Raw genomic sequence first — 20,022 nt, 5'->3', positions numbered from 1 at the left:
TGAGCACATCAAGTCTCTAAGCACAACAAGCACTTTGACAAATGCTTCAAAGTCAAAGACCTTGCTACCCTCCCTCCCACACCCCTTCAATAGACGTGAAATTGAAAGAACTGGCTTTCATTTGGGTGCTTGGAGTTACATCCACCACTGACCTCAACAGACAGCAATAGTAACCCTCCATCCCTTAATATTGAAGATTCCTCGCAAATCTCTAACCTTCCCTGAAATGCATTTCTATTACATTTTTATCAGCTTTATATCCAATCAAAAATCCACTCCAATTTCAATTCAATTTGTATCTCTGAAGTACGGTATTATTATCAAATTGACGTTTCCGATAGCATTGTTATGCATTGAAGGTATAAAATTATTCTTATTCTGTTTTTTCTAATTCATTCAGATGTTTATTATGGATTCCGATTCGATAAGTTAGCTCTAGAGTAAACATGGGTTTTCTTCAATTCAATCCGTAATTGATTTGAAGAGAAGAAATATAGGAAGATTGAATTGATGAAAAGCCATGTTTATTCTAGAAGTGATTTATTGAATCGAAATCCATAATGAACATCTGAATGAATTGAAAGAGAAAAAACTTCAGAAAATAGAAGTTCCAAATCTCCACATAATGGCTTCCCCTCAATCTGTGCTCCTCTTTCCTCCGTTCATACTCTGTTATAAATCTGTGGGCCTAACAGTCGAAACTGTCTACTAAAACAACTCTTTGCTTGGACTCAGTCATGATCATACTATAGTGTTCATACTAGAAAACTATAGTCTATAAAGAAGTCATGACTTCCTTTACCTACAGACTATAGAACTATAGTCATGGACTATACAACCGTCATTACTAGGTTGTGAAGAATAAAGTACATTGGTAATCACAGGCCTAAAAAATAAAGTACATTAGGTTTAAATTAAGTACATGTTATTTTTACCTGTATATTCAAAAAGGCCGCATAATTCAATGTGGCATTCTTATATACTCACAAGAATACACATTATTGACTTGAATATCAATGACTACTATTAAAATCTATTATAATTATTATTGTATGTAATTATATATTATTATTCGATTTATCCAAATAAGAACATGATAGCTTAGAAATTTATTGATTACATACTGGTATGACGAAAATAATAATAAATGATTAAATAGATAAAAAGATTTTATTTGCTACAAAGCACACGCTCATAAAGAAGAATTGTATAGTATAGGCTACTATTATAGAAAAAAAACATATAATTTATTTTATTTAATCCAAAAAAGTTTTAGAGTTGGTCTTCTAAATTCAAAATGTAAGTTATACGCCTTGAAAAAAATGCATAATATTGTTACTCTTCAAAAATTTAATAAACTCTAGGCTATTGCAAAATAATTCGAGGTACACGAGATTATGAAAATTAATGCAAAAAAATTGCACCCCTTTGCCCAAAGCCTGATAATTATACTTCTCAAAATACAATTTTGAATAATTCATTAAAAACACATAACAACATAAAGCACCCTTTATTTATATAAAATATATTTAGAATATTTTAAAAGAACGACCGGTTTCAGCTTATTTTAGCCATTTTCAAGTTATAATGAATAATTAAAATGTAACAAAAGTATTGACTAATTTATGTACATATTAATCCTCCATATATGCTCTATTTCTTGGTTGTATAATTTTATCAAAAATGGGATTGTCTAAATCGAATTAAATGATATTTATTAGTTTATTACTATTTAATTTATTTGCTGTAGTTTAGATATTAAAATCTTGTTTTACATTTAATTTACTGCTTTTGCTTCCCACGTTTAAAATCTTCATATTAGCATTCATTTCAATATTTATGGTTTTCTTCTATCATGTGCTCCACAAGCCTGATTATTGAGTACCGTAGTATTATTTTGATTTTGTAGCTTGAATGTGCTCCTGGACAAAATGAATAAAAGGGTACTTTATGTTTCTAAAATGTGTTTTTTTAATAACTTTTATAAGTAGCCCATGCAAATAAAGTAATTTTGAATGAATATTCAAAATACAATTTATGAATATAATGAAATACAAATGAGTTTAATAATGTAATGAATTAATGAAATCAATAATGAATTTTAAATTCAATAAAAAATCAATTAATTATTCTTGAAAACATATTTCTTATTGCTTTTGGCCGTCATCAATAAATCGTTGTTACTGGTGAAGAGTTGCAAAGCATCTTTGCAATCAACATTCAAATTGAAATAATCATTAGGTAGTTCATTTCATATGAGATTCAAAGATGCTTCGCTCCTCTCATCTCTCCACTCATCACCGAAAAATCCCTTCCCACAAATGTTGAAGTGGCAGGAATAGAGAGTAAATATGAAACCACTTTATACAAATTCTTGAACTCATCAGCAGTTCCGTTCCATTTGTCACCTGCTACCTGTTAATTTCTATCAGTAAAAAATTATATTTAATTGAAATCTGACAGTCTCCGCTACTCTAATAACCTAAAATGTTTTGATTTCCTCGTACTTTATTATATAGTACTTTATTGAGCAAAATTAAGTATTTTTGCGTACTTTATCTTGCTTACAAAGTATAAAGTACAAGACCTCAAAATAAAGTACAATACTTTATTATATAGTACGGGTGGCAACCCTAGTCATGACTATAGAATACTATAGAACACTATAGTCAGTCATAGACTCAGTCATGGCCATAGTATAGTGTAGATAGCACTCTAGAATACTAAAGTCGGCCATGACTCGATGACTCAGTCCAATGTGATCGAGAAAGTTGACTCAGTCGCCGAAATATATCCAGTTTAAAATATATTTTGATGTGTGTTTTTATTTTTTAAATTGTAAAATTTCTATGTAGGTACTGCACTTCTGCATAATGATTAATTAATAGACTCTGTGGGAGTTTGCACCGTCTCATGCGTTTAGGTGGCATCGACCCTTCAAGCCACGAATCAAAAGTGGCGTCTCTCTTGTCGAGAGGTGTACCGGAATTGGCAACATTTTTTCTCCAGCTATAGACTTACCACAATTTGATTTCACGAGGACGCTGAGTGCCCTTCGATTGAACTTCAACTCAACAACCATACTGACGTGTGCAGCATACTAAGGCAATTTCAAAGCTGTTCTGCTGCTCTAGAAAATCTACAAAATACCAAAAAATTAAAATTGATTATTATTATATTTATTAATTAAAAAAATAATAATATAGGGGCCTACAATATTATGGTGCTGTCTTCTATTAATAATTTCCAGGTACCTAATAAAAATGGTATTTCTTCAACATAATTCTGAAAAGCTCTTATAATTTTTAAACTATTTTTTCCAGCATGAAGCATCAAAAAATCACGCCGAAAAGGTTGCTAGTTATGAGCATGCATCTCCAAGTGTTCCGGTAAAGCGAATAAACAATTCAAATGGTAAATATTCGAATAATTGTTATTTATTTTGTCAATGTTTCTTCTTCAATAGATCATGTGTGAATTCCCCTTTCTATTACCATTATTCGAATTTCTAGATTAATCAATTAGATGCAGTGAATGCTTGTTGTTGTTCTTCTTCTTCTTTTTCTTCTTCTCCCCTTCTAGGAATCCGAACATCGACCCATCTCTTCCACGCTTCCTGGCCCTCAGCCATTCTTCTCATTTCCCTCATAGAGCTTTCTCTCTCTCTCTCTCTCTCTCTCTCTCTCTCTCTCTCTCTCTCTCTCTCTCTCTCTCTCTATCTCTCTCTCTCTGTACCTAGGCCTTCAAGCACTACCTGAGTAAACAAAACCGTAGTGCATTCGTGTGATGTCAGCACAGGTAGGGCTCCTACACCAATAAAAACACTAGCTGATATAGATCAGCTGAAATCAAAGAATTTTCATTGGTGTAGGAGCCCTACCTGTGCTTACGTCACACGAATGCACTACGGCTTTGTTTACAGAGGTAGTGCTTCAAGGCATCCTTCCAAATTTATTATGGTTTACCTTCCCTCCGCTTTTCTTCTCTCCTGGCCTCCACCACTTGCTTTACCTCTCAACATTCCTCCATCCTGGTGACATGTCCTAACCATCTAGTACCCTTTTTATATTAATTAAATGTTGTTTACTTCATTTTAAAATGTTTGCATTTGAAAATTGCTCTAATGAGTTCGAAACTTGTATGCATTAGTAATATAAAGAAGGTACTGGATGACTTATGTTTAAATATTTTATAGTTTTATCTGTCAGAATCACAGAACTGACAAATAACATATTAGCTAAAAACGTCCCTTCATTCAGGAACTAAACAATATTTTCTATTATTTATGCATTTTTGTTCAATTCAGTTTTTTAAGAAAAAATATTCATTCGTGTTAGCCCTAATAGGTTAATCTACTCATAATCGGGCCATTCTACTGAAAATTCTACAAGCTATCCTTTCATCATGACTTAAGATTCTTCCATCATTTTGAAATTTAATGAGTTTTAGTAAACATCACAGCAATTTATATATTATCACTGTCATTGTAATATAGTATATAGTTCTCTCAAGTTTCCTTTTATGTACAGAGTGTTTACAAACTCCCTACCAACACTCTAGGGCATTGTTCCTGGGTAACAAACACATCTAAATATCATATTTAAATTGTCCGCAAGTCTTCAGTTACTCACACAGCGGCCATTTTGCTTTTTCACTATTTTTTTCTAAATAATGGTTGAACATATGAAATTGAAACTTTGCACAATAATTTATAACAACTAGACAAAGCTACAAAAAAACTATGATCATTTTTCTAATTCATTAAACAAAATGGCGGCCATTTAAATTTTTGTTTCTTAAATAACTCAAAAACCGTAGGTTTTACAAGAAAATTACAAGAATAACTTCTTTAGTAAATTTTATTACCTATCGATTGGTACCAGATTATTGGACTAATACTAACTGAGATATGGCCGCCTTAGTGATAGGTGACCACTGAAAGTTGTTGCAGTGAAAACCATGACATGCTAATAAGTCGCCTCAATGATGAAACAATATCAATTTGCATTGCATGTTAATAGAAAGCTATTTAAGGTCATTTCAAACAATAAAATAACGTTACATAACCCTCTAAAGTTGGGTCACCAACCACTAAAGCTGCCATATCTCAGTTAATATTGGTCCAATTTTGCAAAATCTGGTACCAATCGATAGGCCAAAAAATTTAATTTACTAAAAAAAGTTATTCTTGTAAAGTTTTTGTCAAACCATCGGTTTCCGAGTTATTTAAGAAATACAATTTTAAATGGCCGCCATTTTGTTTTATGAATTTGAAACATCATCATATTTTTTTTGTAGCTTTGCCTAATTGTTATAAATGATTGTGCAAATTGTCAATTTCTTATGTTCAACCATTATTTAGAAAAAAATTAGTGAAAAAAGCAAAATGGCCGCTGTGTGAGTAACTGAAGATTTCTGGACAATTTAAATGTGCTTTTTACCCAGGAACAATACCCTAGAGTTTTGGTAGGGAGTGCGTAAACACCCTATATAGTGAGTTGTATAATAGATATAATAATTTTCTTTAGCATTATTGAATTTTAATTGCATGCTATTTTTTATTTGACTTTTTAAAGTCAAATGTAACTCCAATACCAATACACAAAGGATCTTATGTTCTTACTGCCTAAAATAACTCAATAATATTGTATTAGGTACTCATTTAACTGTCTATTAGTATTTTTATATTATATTTTTTGTTATTAATAAAATCCAATTTACTGTGCTCAAATGAAACTTGAATAATGAATTCGAATAATTGTTTTAATATCATTCGAAAGTGTTATAGATTTTTCTAACCTTTGAATCAGATCAGAGCAGATCAAAATTATTGATATTGTATCGTTTTCAACTGTATTCAGTTTTATAATCTCTAAAAACACAAGATGCAACCCATGATAAAAGTTCCCAATATAAAAATTGAAAAATAGAATAGAATAGGAAAAACGATTATTTAATAAATAAGCTACCTTAAGCGAACCTCAAAGAGGCTGCTTGACAAGGTACAAAATACAAAACATGTAAATTCAAATATAAAATATCAGTGAACTTTTTTCCTACTTAACAGTTGAATTTACTTATCAGTTTATTACACTGTTAAAATTACTTACAGAACTTACTTAACAGTTGAAATTATCATGATATTAATTGTTGGCTCAGTTCTCAAAAATCTCAAAAGTGTTATAATATATAGTCAATCTGAACTTACATACAAAAAATAGAACAGAATGAATTGCAACAATACAATACATTAATAATGAATTACATTATGCTACATCTAAAGTGCATATTAACAAACTCAGGACAGTTGTCGGGTAAATCATTGAAAGTTTTTGGTACAATGTAGATTAAGGTGTTTCTGGCTAAATTATTCGAAGTAAATGGTAAAACATACCTTTCATTCCTTAAATCATATCGATTAACTTTCATAACTAAATATTTTTGCTGAAGTAATTTTCTAAAATCAAAGTAAACAGAAATATAAATTTTATATTCAAAACAATACAATTCATACTGCGATTGTATTACTTAAAGTTTTCTAACGAAACTGTTCATAAAAATTTTTCAGATACTCAAAGCAAGGATGGGTTCGAAAGTTTAAAATGCGACATCTGTAACATCTTTACTAATTCCATGATTCAACTTCAAGGTGTATGTAAAGTTCATCAACAGACTTAGTATTTAAAGTTAATCAGAACCTTAGTATTGTCCTTCATCATAGTCAATCTTTAAATGCGAAAATCCTCTTGAAAATAATAATAGTAAAAAAATTTTTTTTAAATATCATGATTTTTCCAATCTTTTATTTTCTGATTGAATTTTCTGGTCTATTTTCATGCACTCATGAAATTTCTCAAGTATTTACATAATTTCTCAATTTGAATAAAACAAAATTATTGATGTGAATATATTAAGTTTATGACAACTTATAAATAATATATTATAAAGAACAAATCAATTATTAGCAAAAACCTTTACCTCCAACAGAAATTTTAATTTCAAACGTTTGGCATTGAAAGCATTGGCTCCATCATTTATGTACTTCCAGGCTTTCGTGATAAACTCGTTTTTCAATACTCAATTGAATGACCGGTAAAATTCAGAATTTTTAAGTGAACTTTTACGATTATATATTTGCGAATTGGTTATACTTATATGTATCTAATAATATTATAGGTATATAGGTAATACTGCCTATACTTAGTAAAGGTAGTATTGTATTGATAGACGATTTTGTGGATATAAAAATATCATGATTTGAAAAATTCCTCGACACTGAATTTTTGTTCTTTCGAAACTTCCGTCAAATGTAAATTGATCATTGTTTGGTGGTAAGTGATTAGTTGAAGTGAGATGCCAGGTGAAATGGCAGGGAGTCGAGCCCATGACCAAATCAGTGTATCAGCTTTAGTGGTTAACGAATTCCACCCAACGAAAGCTCAACGATAAGCCAATGGAATAGAATGTAGTTTCTTTAGAATAGTTTCTCAAAATAATCGTTACCAATAAATCTCATTTTAAGTATCCGTTCCCCAATTTCTGCAGTATGTTACTATTATCTATTAACACATTCAATAAGTTTATTTCAATACTTTTTTATTTTCCAGCATTTAGCATCACCAAAGCACGCTGAAGTGGTTGCTAGAATTGCGCGACCTAATTATCCGGATGCGCAAATTGAAAATTCAAAAGGTAAATGTTTCCAAATTTTTAATTGTTATCGCGATTTTTCAATAACATAAATTAAAACCATGTATGAGTTTCCAGTCAGTAACCATTGGTATAATACGAATTTCCAGTTAATTGAAAATTGTTTTTGAGTTTTCGGAGAGTGTTCCTTTAATGGATTTAAGGCATCAGCAAACAGACGCAGAACACCTCCTCAGGTGTTCGAATGTTGCAACGCACACAGACGTCTGTCTATCTCTATATATTATGTCTGCTCACGTCTGCATGCTGACGATTGACTTTTTCTCCGTATGTCTGCTGCTGTGTACGTTCGTCTTAAGTTTATAGTCCATGTTAATTAATCGCAGATAAGTTGAATAGTTCATTAATAAGGAAATTGCTGTAGTAAAACATTCGATGACGGTAATGAATCAAAAAATTCTATGACTGATAAATGAATCCTCTCTATATTGTATATATATTTTGCTGATTGAGTTTTATGGTGTTACATGTCGGGGTCAACAATTTAACGTTTCCTGACGCTAATATACCGTATTATACATTATCATCTACTTATGATTACAATAATTATAAAATTAAATTCAATCGTATGGTCCTGACGCCAACATCAGCCTTGATTTTTGTCTTTTCAAATAAAATAATAATCAGGTCTTAGACTCTCGTCTCCAAAACATAAAATATCAGTTTCAGGCCTAGCCTGAAAATAAAAATATTCAGTTCTTCTTCCATAGTCACTCACAATTCTAATCTTACTCTTACTGCTTTAACCAGTCTACAGCTCTGTTTGTGGCTTCATGCAGCTCTCTTAGGTCTCCTTAAAAAGAATGGATTGGACATTCAGCAGTTATGTGGCTCATGGTTTGTGTTTGGCCACAGTCACACAATTCTGACTGCTGTAGGCCCCATCTCTTTTGCTCCTGAGTGTATCGCTCTTTTCCCACAGGGATCCGATTGAGAGCACTTTTTAGTACATGTTAATTAATCGCAGTTGAATAATCATTATAAAATGAGAATACGAGTTGTTGATTCGAGCAAAGCTTTATTTCAACTAACTGATTAACTAACACATAAACATGTTTATTTTAATTTGCTTGGCAACGACGTCAAATATGCATTGTGAATAGATTTACAATTTATTTTTATTTATTCAAATATTACAACAGTGTAATAGTATTCCTCTAGCTAATGATAGATAATTTTCCATTGATAAATAAAATGATATTTCTTGTGTAGTTTTGTCGTACTGTGTAGACATTTAATTCTTCAAATATGAGTTTGCTGGAGTATAGTCTGGGTTTTCCTAGTGATCCTCTAATCTCAAATACTGCATCTGTAATTTTCATCCAAGTGCTGTGATTCAACACAATGAACTAAAAATATGTCCTCGCATACAGGAGAAAACTACTGAATACTTATTTCATTATTGCATTTTCGTTAAATTTGATCTCTTTTCAAGTAATTTTGTTGAGTGCGATTTGTTGGTGTTAGCTCTTCTAGATGATGAATCAATCTATTCAAAATCAGGTCATTCTTTTAGGTATATTCTGTATGTTTTAGAATCCTAGTTATATATTAACTTATTGCTTTTAAACGTAGTTCTTCATCTACACATTTTCCAGAGGCAAAGGGTGGGATGAAAAGATTTAAATGTGACGTCTGTAACATTTATACGAATTCCATGCTTCAACTTCAACAGGTATGCAAAATTGATGTACAGACTTTTAATTTCAGCTGAAAATGGTTAGCGATGTGAAACATTTTCCTTACTCGTAGTTACTCAACCTAACCTTTTACAAACAATAAGCTGCGGTTGACGTGTGGGGTTCTTTGAACCTTTGGGTCCTTCAATCCGTCCCTTCAAACATACTCATAGTTAATTAAGCAAATTCAACGAGCGCAACCTTGACCTCTCATTTGAACCAAGTGTGCATAACCGGCACCCCTGTATGCAATGCTACTTTCAAAAGTCATAATGAAACTACAAGCAAAAGATTACTTCGTCAAGTTGACCATTTCACTCTTATTAAATAAATATAATTTCTTTTTTTTTGTTTCTCTTGTAGGAACAACTTTTCGTTTCAGTCTTTATATTTTTATTTTCATTGTGCGTTTTCTATACAATAATTACATAAATATACTCCAATCTTATGAATGTATTAATTTATTTTAGATCTAACATCCTAAAACTCTTCTAGGTTTAAATAATTTGAGATTAGTCTAGTTTTGATTCTATTGATTACCTATTTAGGTGGTGACAAAAATTACATTACAGGTAAGGTAGGTAGGTAGGTACCTAGCGGTCCGCCACTATACATTGTAAATTATATTTGGCCCTCATTTACTAATAGGTTGGACACTTCAGTCTTAAACCTAGCTCGCCTTTTATCCCAATCTTTCCCTTCTTGAACCCACCCCAGTCTTCTGTAGGTATCCTAAGGGGAATGTATTCTGTGGGATATCCGAGGATGGGATTATCCTTGGAGTGAGGATGTCTTTCTCTCTTCTTGAATTGAACCCATATTGTGTAAGTTAGTTCAGGACTATAAAATGTTACTTTAAGAACTTTCATCAACCTAACCTGACCTTACCTCCAACATTATTTAAGGTGAGAACAAAGGACATTGTGCTCTATTTCCCAATCAAGTTACAATAACTAATCCTTAGCAACTTCGACAAAACGTACTTCAATTCTGTACAATAATATTCTCTTCGAGCTAAGTCTCGTTTTCTACCACCGCCTCATCATTCATCAACTTCAGCTCCACCTCCAGCTTCTCCGCTTCCCTATGCATGTACTCAAAGTGGAATGTATACTAAGGCTGGTCACACACCGATTAGTCAAGACAAGACTAGTCACGTTTATTCACAATACTTCACATAGTTGCTTATGGAGTCACGTCTAATTGCAATGACTAATCAGTGTGTGTTGCGTCATAAGCAGCAATGTGAAGTATTGTGATTGAACGTTACTAGTCTCTTATCTTGACTAATCGGTGTGTGACCAGCCTTACATAGTACAACTCCGCATGTACTTACACTGCACAACCAATGAAACCCACCTGTCTGTAACAGAGTAAGCTAAGGCTGGTCACACACCGATTAGTCAAGACAAGACTAGTCACGTTTAGTCAAAATACTTCATATAGTTGCTTATGAAGACATGTCTAATTGCAATGACTAATCAGTTTGAGTTGCGTCATAAGCAACAATTTGAAGTATTGTGACTAAACGTGACTAGTCTTGTCTTGACTAACCGGTGTACATCCAGCCTTAGCTTACTCTGTTACAGACAGGTGGGTTTCATTGGTTGTGCAGTGTAAGTACATGCGGAGTTGTACTATGTAAGGCTGGTCACACACCGATTAGTCAAGATAAGAGAATAGTCACGTTCAATCATAATACTTCACATTGCTGCTTATGACGCTACACACACTGATTAGTCATTGCAATTAGACGTGACTCCATAAGCAACTATGCTTACTTGTCTGAAGACTAAACTTGTCTGATCATGTCTTGTCTTGTCTTGACTAACTGGTGTGCGCCTTGCCTTATACTCTGTTGCAAACATCGGTGGTCTTCTCAAAGATGAATCCAAGAGAGTATTCAAGGAAACGTCAAATAAGGGACAGGATTATAATATTTCCCTTGATACTTTTTGACACATCCAGATCCAAGCTATCGATGAGTCCAGAATAACCAATGACAATACTCTTACTCTTCATAGCTTTTAGTTTTAACTCGTGGGATCAGACGATCAGACCACATCACACAATCACAAATCAAAATACAGCAAGATACTCTTATCATTCAACCTTGTTTTTTGTCAATTTAAGATATCGAAAATTAATGATCTCGCATTTTGATGAAAACTGTGTCTCTTAATGATTCAGTTGTTCATTCGAAATACTATTTGATGGTATTTTTTGTTTTCATGTAAATTTTTATCAATTAAAGATAAATCACTATAAAGGAATATTAATTTGAAAATTCTGTTACGGTAAAAATGAACATAATGAATCTTGATTTATTGCTGTTGCCTTTCTGTTGTTGTCTGTTGTATAATTTGCTGTTTTCTTGCCTTTTTATAGCATCAATCATCATCAAAAGAGCATTTGCAAAGAATTTCTTCTAATAAGCCATCAAATATTGAGAATAAAAAATCCCAATTTCACACAAGAAGAAGCATTAATCAGCCATATAATCCAAAAGCACCAAGAAAATATGTTGGAAATATGAATAAAGTATCTCCTTACAATCGTAACTTCAACTCACCGCACCAACTTAAACAGGTAAATGAATCATTTTTCTATGAAATTAATTTTAAACTCGATGTTTTCTATTTATCTCTTCTTAGTTTTTATCTTCATCAAACATTTTGATTCAACTGATAGAAATATTATTAATAATCTTTTTTTTTGTAATTTCAACATTTAGAAAATGGAAGATTTTATAGAAATTGCTGTTTTAACGAACTGCTGGGATATTATTACTTTTTAAAACTTATTTCAAATATACAATGAAAGCTATATAAATAGAAAACTAAGGACTTCTGCTACTGCAAATATTGACCGAAGAACTAAATAGCAAAAGGAAATTTGAAGAATGTAACTGTCCAAAAATTACGCCCAGACCGGGAATCGAACCCGGTGCCTCTCCGTTGCCGGCGAAGCGGCTTTACCATTTCACCAACCAGGCAACCTCTGAACAGACTCATTTCTGTCCAATCAATTATGATGTTAGTTATTCCGGCCAAGTATATAGCTTTCATTGAATGTTTGAAATAAGATTTATTAAGTAATAATATTCCAGAAGTTGGTTAAACTGCAATTCTATAAAATCGTCCATATTTGATACCTGGCCGGAATGGCTAACATTATGATTGAATGAAGTTGCTCAGTGGGTGCCTGGTGGGCGAAGTGATAGAGCCGCTCCACTTGCATCGGAGAGGTGCCGGGTTCGATTCCCGGTCTGGTCGTAATTTTTGGACAGTTTCATTCTTCAAATTTCTTTCTGCTATTTAGTTCTTCGGTTAATATTTAAGAAATGTAGTGACTTGAAAAATGTTGAATTATATCGACTTGTACATTTTATTACATACAAATTCACATGAAATAAATCGTGTATTAATATCTATTTTCTTTTCTTATCAATTCATGAATGGCTATTTTCCAGCATCAATCATCAAGGGAGCATTTGGAAGTAAGGTCTACTAATATGCTAACAAGAAGTGAGAGTGACCGGTTTGAATGTTACCCAAGACCAAGCTATAACCAGCAAAATATTCCAGAAGCTTCAAGAAACTATGATGAAAAGATGAACAATAATGTATCTTACAGTAATCAAGATAACAGATTTGTACCCTCAGAAGAAAAATTGTTTCACCGTAGAACAACATCAACCGATATAACCGGTAACTACCCACTCTCCTACAACTATCTATTAGATATATTTGAATATATTCTTATGCTATTTGTAAAGACTTGAATATTATTGTACTGTAAAATGATTTTCTTGAGAGAATTAGTTGCAATCTACCAACAGTACTCTGCTCAAGTTGTAAAATACTTGAAATTTCATTAAGCTAATCCATCAAGCTGAGTTAATTGAACTGGATACCCACATATCAGTGTGAAAGTGACTTGCACATTGAATTTAATTCCCATGAGCTGTAGTGACTATTCATCGCTTAAATGATAATAGACCAATTGCAACTCATGAGAATTATATTTTCCCCCACCTACTGTCTAAAGTACTTGCTTTACTCCCTGGAACATAATAGTAAAGAAGCCGTTTTTCACTCTCGGTACTAAAACAACTGAAAAACTCTAGGGATTAAAAATAACTCCATTTAAATAACATGGGAAGCAACTACGACCAACGGTCAGTTACGGCCAATGCTTTCTTGTAAAATTAATAATAAATAAACAAACTCTATTTTAAAAAATTTTATTGGAAATAGGTTGGAAGGTCGGAGCTCTGATAAAGGAGTTATCATTGCGCCAACTAAATTCAAGAACTGAACCAGAATTTGAATTAACTTATGAAAGATATTTTGCTTGCTATTACAAACTCAATATTAGTTGACAGTAAAAATGAATACATATTTTAAAATATTTTATGTGATTCAAAATACCAGCCAACGAATATTTTTCATCAGCTATTCAAATCTGGAACGCGAACTGGAGTGGGCAGTCGGCCATTGTTCCAAGCAGATCATTGTTACAACTTTTGCTGATAGATAGCCAGCCAGCCGGATTGTTCTTTACTTTTTACCTTTCAGGTTATGTTGTAAAATACAACATTGTCACCAGTCACGTGAGTTTTTGAAATTATAATATTTGCAGTTTCTATAAATGTAGGTGGAAGAAAAATGTTGTGTACATCCCGAGTGAAAAATGCTTTTTCTCCCTCATGGAGAAAAAGCTGTATTTTTCACTCTAGATATACAAATAACTATTTCACTGTCCTGGTCACTTTCAATGATATGTGGGAATATCCAGCTTTAGTTGAGCTCTATTAGTTCGATGATAATAACTAATTTAATCTACAAAAGTTATTTTCAATCTAAAGATATATTTTCGTGTAAAATAAGTAATATGATATTAGAATATTTCCTGCAATTAACCATGTGGTACTGAAGATTGATATTGATAATAAATATAATTATACGAATCTATCTATCAAAGCCTCCAAAAAAATGAAGTGATTAATGAAATTGTATTGATGTCATGGTTTATGTTTCAGGTTCAAGTGCTGGTGTGGCTGTGGCCAATATCTCCTGTTCAGTCTCCAAAGTAATGTTCAACTCTGCTTTCCAACTCCACCAGGTAAATCATATCATACTACAATTGATGTATTTAATTTGATGAAAAACATTTATTTCTTATTGAATCAATTGTCATTGTAGCATAATAATTAATAATGTTTGCCAGGATAGCCAAGACGATTGCACCCTTCAGTCTGGTAGTTTTCTATGGACAAAATTCTATGCTTTCTATTTGTGACGTACACAAACTTTTGAATATTTCATTCAACTAACTGGAATATTAGTCTTGGGAAATTGATATTCCATTAGATAAATATTTTATATAGGTACCAATTGGAGAGTATAATACGATTCTATATTTGTTAATCAGTATTAATAGATTTCTTAGTAAATATTTTAAAGTTTGTCAACAGTGAATTTCTATTGTTTGAAAACTTGCGTGAATTAAGGAATGAAATGTGTTTTTTGATGAGTGGTGATAGTATAATACGATTCTATATTTGCTAATCAGTATTAATAGATTTTTTAGTAGATATTTTTAAGTTTGTCAACAGTAAATTTCTCTTCAATGTTTGATTCCATTACGAACTGCTTGTTAAATAATCACTTTGAACAATTAATTACGACATAGCAGTCAGGTATTTATATAAATAAAAGCTATTAGCTTCTACTTACATTAGTGTAGCGCTTTCGGATACTAGTTCCTTCATCAACACTGGCTGTCACTTCCGTTGTTGAATACATATGGTTAGTAAGCAGCGTGGGTTGTGGGAGTGGCGGGAATTTTTGAACTGTTGGCGGCGGGGGTGAGGGGAATGTTTGAATTTGTGGATTATTGGAGTAGGAGGTTGAAGAGGCTGTGTGATTTGAAGTTGGTTTGCTCATTAAGGATGTTGTGGGGGTCTCTTTTAGTATGTTTATATACTGTATTTCAAATTGTTCCAAGGTGTTTAGTTCAGACCCTTTGTTTCTGATGTGTAGAATTTTTAAATTTGTGGCTATGTCTGTGTAGGTGTGATTGTTTCCTATCAAGTGGGTAGCAAATGCTAATTCGGGGTTGTTGATGTGTTCTTTGAATCTTTTTTCAAATGAACGGCCGCTGTGCCCAAGGTAGTATTTTTGTCAATTTGAACAGTTGAGTTTTTATACCCCTGGGTTTTCGTATAAGTTTTGTTTTTTCATTTACTTTGTTTCAAACAAAGTAAATTTCTATTGTTTGAAAACTTGCGTGAATTGTGGAATGATAAGTGTTTATTGGTGGGTGTGTGCTTTTGTGGGGGTGGAGGGGGTGGAGAGTGATACCAGGATGTGAATGAAATCCATGTCCAAAGCAGTGTCGCAGCGATAGTCATTGACATGTTCTAGCCAACTACGACTCAACAATAAGCTAATGCAGTATAATGCCGTTTCAGTAGAATATATTCTCAAAAATCTATATTAATTAAACTTGTTCCTAATCTCTAAATTATCTTCCATAACCTCTGAATTATGAGACTATTCCCTTTTCTACATATTCATAAATTTGATACTTTTTATATTTTTCAGAATGAAGCAGCACCAAAGCACGTTGAACAGGTTTCTAGTTATGCGCGTCCTAATTATCCTGTTGAACGAGTAAACAAACCAAATGGTAACTATCCGAATTATTGTAATTAGCAGAATCAATTATAAAATTTGAAATAAAACATACGAGTTTCTCTCTCAATTGCCATTGCCATTGCCATAGTATGAATTCCAAGAATATTTAAAAATGCTTGTTCTTAGATATTGTAATACTGTAAGAGCTTGTTTGGATAGTGTTCCTTCAATGAATTTAGCATATTCAACGTTTAGTAGGCTAATCGCAGATAAATTCAACAATTTTGTTATTTCTGTCATTCAGAATCAAGCACAAAATTAATGTTGTGTAATTTACAAATCTAATCTCTTGAATTTTTCACCTGTAATAAAATCACCGAGGCAATCATGAAAGAAATTAATCTACTTAAAATCAAGACATTCTCTTGTAAATTCTATGAGCTATACTTTTATCATGTCTGATTCTCCCATCTTCCAGAAAATTAATGTGTTGTAGAATTTACTATGTTCAAATGAGACTTATAACTAATTATTGTTTTTAAAGTGTACCTAATAGATTTTTTTGACTTTAGATATAACCAGTAATCACTTTTTCTGACTATCTATCTTATTTATAAATCTCAATTATTAATATTGTATTGTTTTCAACTGTATCTAATTTCATAATGTCCAAAAACACAAGATTAATCCCAATGTGAAAATAAAAATAATTGTAACTCATTGCTTTTTAATGAAGTTTAAGTGCAAATTTCTAGTGAGAAAACATGAAGAACCGAATACATAACCTATTAACCTTGAGTGATGATAGGAAATGACATTGGGTAATACGGCAAGGCAGAACATCCGAAAGGATCTCTCTGTTGTTAAAAGTCATAAGAATAAATAAATAAATTGAATTTTAACTAAACTCTTCGTAAACAATTTTTAGGCACTCACAACAAGGGTGGGGTAACACCATTCAAATGTGACACCTGTAACATCTATACAAATTCCATGATTCAACTTCAACAGGTATGTGAAGTTTATCAACACACTTTCAATCTAGTTTGTAAATGGTTAGATACTTCAATAATTGCTCTCAATAATATCCAATTTTTTAATCAGTTTACGTGCAGCTTGCTTTCGAAAATTACTTGTAATGCGACCTTATGATTTCTCCGTTCTTCTATTTTCTGATTGAATGTATTTTAATCAGATGAATAGTAGAGAACTCATGGAGCTTATCCAGTATCTACAAAATCTTTCAACTAATGATTTTACATGTTCTCCCCAACTGAAATTTGAATTTCAAACGTTTGGAATTGGCTCTTCATTTATCTACTCCATGCTTTCAGGATGAACTTGTTTCTCCATACTAAATTGAATGATCGGCCAATTTGAGAGCTTTGGAGTAACTTTTTTTTGGATATCGATATTTATGATCAAGTAACTACTATTCAATCGAGTCATTTGATTATAGAAAATCCAATCAATAACCCATATTTATTTTTTACAAACTGTAACAAGGCTCAAAATATTATTTTCATTTTTTACCTAATTTAATTTTTTTAACCCTGAAACGTTCACATTTCAATCTGCTTATCTTTCTTTTCTAATTGCGGATGAAGCACACACAAGCTTTGCGACTATGAGTGGTTGGGTGATTGATGAGATGATCGAATTCTCATTGATCTTTTGACCACACCTCTTGTAAATTTGATTTAAACAATTTCACAAGTTATCATTAGTATTCAAAAGTCTATAATATTGATTGTTGATATCTGAAATTCTGACCAGAATGCCCATATTTTATAAAATGATGCTCTCCAAGAACCAAGTGTAAATTATTCATGGAATTATGTTTCAGCATTATATATCTTTGAAGCATCTGAACCAAGTGGAGGGCAAGCCAGCCTTTAATAATCGACCTACGTCAGGTATTCCTCCGCAAACTCGCTTGACTCAATCGGCAAACAGAGCATTTACGAGTGATTATGCCGCTGCGTCTGTTCACAAGCCATTGGCCCCAGTGTCTCGTCATCAACCAATTTTGAGTCGAATGATGGGTAATCTTCAATCAAAGTCGTTGTAACATGCAAATGCAGTCAAACGAACTTTTCCAAAATAAAAATAGTCAAGTAGGATTCCATTTTTTGTATAAATGGTCTCAATTCAGTTGTAAATTAAACTGGATTTCATCAATTTTCTATCTTCAAGAACTATTAAAGCTTTGAATACATCGTTCAACAACTCTGAATTAATATAATCACAGCCATCTCTAGCATGCTGTGACCTAAGCATTGGCAACGGTCTTCACCGTTGCAAACTAAGTCCAGTTACAGCCTCTTCGGTCACTCTCTTTTGGTAGAGAGCTACTGGGAAAGATATTCTAAGTATTCTTTCCAAAGAACGGTACAAAACATGTAAATTCAAATATAAATATACATATATCAGTAAACTTCATTTTTACAAGAATTTACTTAACATTTAGAATTATCATGATATTAACTAATCAATTGTTGGCTCAGCTCTCAAAAATCTCTGAAGTGTTATAATGTACAGTCAACCTGAACTTACTTACAAAAAATAGAACGGAATGAATTACAACTATACAATAAATTAATAATGAATTACATTATGTTACATCTAAAGTGTAATATTAGTCAACCAAATTTTCTAAATTTCTTTTCAACAGGCGCATATTAACAAACTCAGCACAATTATCGGGTGAATCATTAAAGTTTTTGGTACAATGTATATTAAGGTGCTTCTGGCTAAATTATTCGAAGTAAATGGTACACCATACATCTCATTCCTTGAATCATATCATGAAGGACTGCATTATTCGTGTTCTGGTTTGTCGGAAACATCTTGTCAAGCAGCCTTTTTATTAAAATTGTCTCAAGGTAGCTTACTTGATTCAATAAACGTTTTTCTATTCTATTCCTATTCTAATCTCATTGCTTTTTACTCGGATTGACCTAATATGCAGTGATACCGTTTTCAGAGGCCGTGGCATATTTCTAGAGATGGCTGTGATATAATGTATACATGCATAATAATGTTGTGTTTTCACCATAGATCGGTTGCTAATATCACGTTCTCTGTCTATGTAAACAATTTTTTTTTATTGTTTAGTTTTCTAAATAGCTAATGTTGAGTATTAGTGATATCTGTAATAGAATTTGCTAGAATTCATTATTCTAGGTTCCAATCTCAAAGTGAAATGGAACCTTTCTATTGTCTGGAAGATTGTAATTCAATACATGGGTTTTGTATTTATATATTTCAATCATTTCTTTCGACCTAACTCTTTTTTCATGATCACTCATAACAGAAGGACCTACTTGTTCCCAAATGTCGACGGAGTGGCGTGGTACAAGTCTCCATCTCCATAAGTGTCTTCTTCCATTAAAACTTCTAAAGAATACATCATAACCAGCCTTTTAATAAAACGGATAGATTGAAAATACAGTGGAAAATTTATACCAATATCTATTTGACCAAATGCTTATATTGTGCTGAAATGGTGAAAAATATTAAAATTGATTGAATACAAAGGTTTTTGAACATATTTTTCACTATTCTATATAGAGATAGACATTTCGGCATTCGCTTACACTAGGAAAATGTCGGGAAGCGGCTCTCAATGTACAATTGCAAATTTATTTCCACTGAATGACTGATGATGACTTATTTAATGTGTAAATAAAATAATTTAAGACTTGTTTATTCCATTGATGTCTAAAATTGGTTATCTAGAAATGGTTGAATACTATCCGCCGATGACATGACAATAATGTGTATGGTTGAAAATTTCAACCAGGTAAAGTCCAGGGATCAAAAGTGAAGCTCCAGATAGTAACTATAATACTGAGGATGATGCCCACATAAGCTCTTAGGCTTGTGCGTGAGTTATGAGTGAGAGGGATGATGATGAGAGATGACGACTACCCTACTTTGTAGGTAGTCAGGACCGACAGCTTATCGTCTCCTCCGAAAGACAGGGT

General features: G+C 32.3%; 1 protein-coding gene across 4 annotated transcripts in view; it reads left to right on the top strand.

Moving 5' to 3' along the window:
• The window catches only part of LOC111063632 (zinc finger protein 385B), a 32,277-nt gene extending 12,981 nt beyond the window's left edge, over positions 1 to 19,296 (top strand). For all 4 annotated transcript variants that reach the window (XM_039421488.1, XM_039421500.1, XM_039421493.1 and 1 more), the window contains exons 9-18: positions 3,324 to 3,414; positions 6,569 to 6,651; positions 7,608 to 7,692; positions 9,309 to 9,385; positions 11,778 to 11,978; positions 12,862 to 13,099; positions 14,434 to 14,516; positions 16,001 to 16,085; positions 16,962 to 17,044; positions 17,880 to 19,296. In XM_039421488.1, coding sequence (XP_039277422.1) covers positions 3,324 to 3,414; positions 6,569 to 6,651; positions 7,608 to 7,692; positions 9,309 to 9,385; positions 11,778 to 11,978; positions 12,862 to 13,099; positions 14,434 to 14,516; positions 16,001 to 16,085; positions 16,962 to 17,044; positions 17,880 to 18,104 — 1,251 coding nt within the window. In that variant the 3' untranslated portion in view covers positions 18,105 to 19,296. The remainder of the gene's footprint in view (positions 1 to 3,323; positions 3,415 to 6,568; positions 6,652 to 7,607; positions 7,693 to 9,308; positions 9,386 to 11,777; positions 11,979 to 12,861; positions 13,100 to 14,433; positions 14,517 to 16,000; positions 16,086 to 16,961; positions 17,045 to 17,879) is intronic.
• The last annotated feature ends 726 nt before the right edge of the window (positions 19,297 to 20,022 follow it).

The sequence above is a fragment of the Nilaparvata lugens genome, chromosome 1 (genome assembly GCF_014356525.2).
Source record: "Nilaparvata lugens isolate BPH chromosome 1, ASM1435652v1, whole genome shotgun sequence".
Taxonomy (NCBI): Eukaryota; Metazoa; Arthropoda; class Insecta; order Hemiptera; family Delphacidae; genus Nilaparvata; species Nilaparvata lugens.
This window is presented reverse-complemented; position numbering and strand designations above follow the sequence as displayed.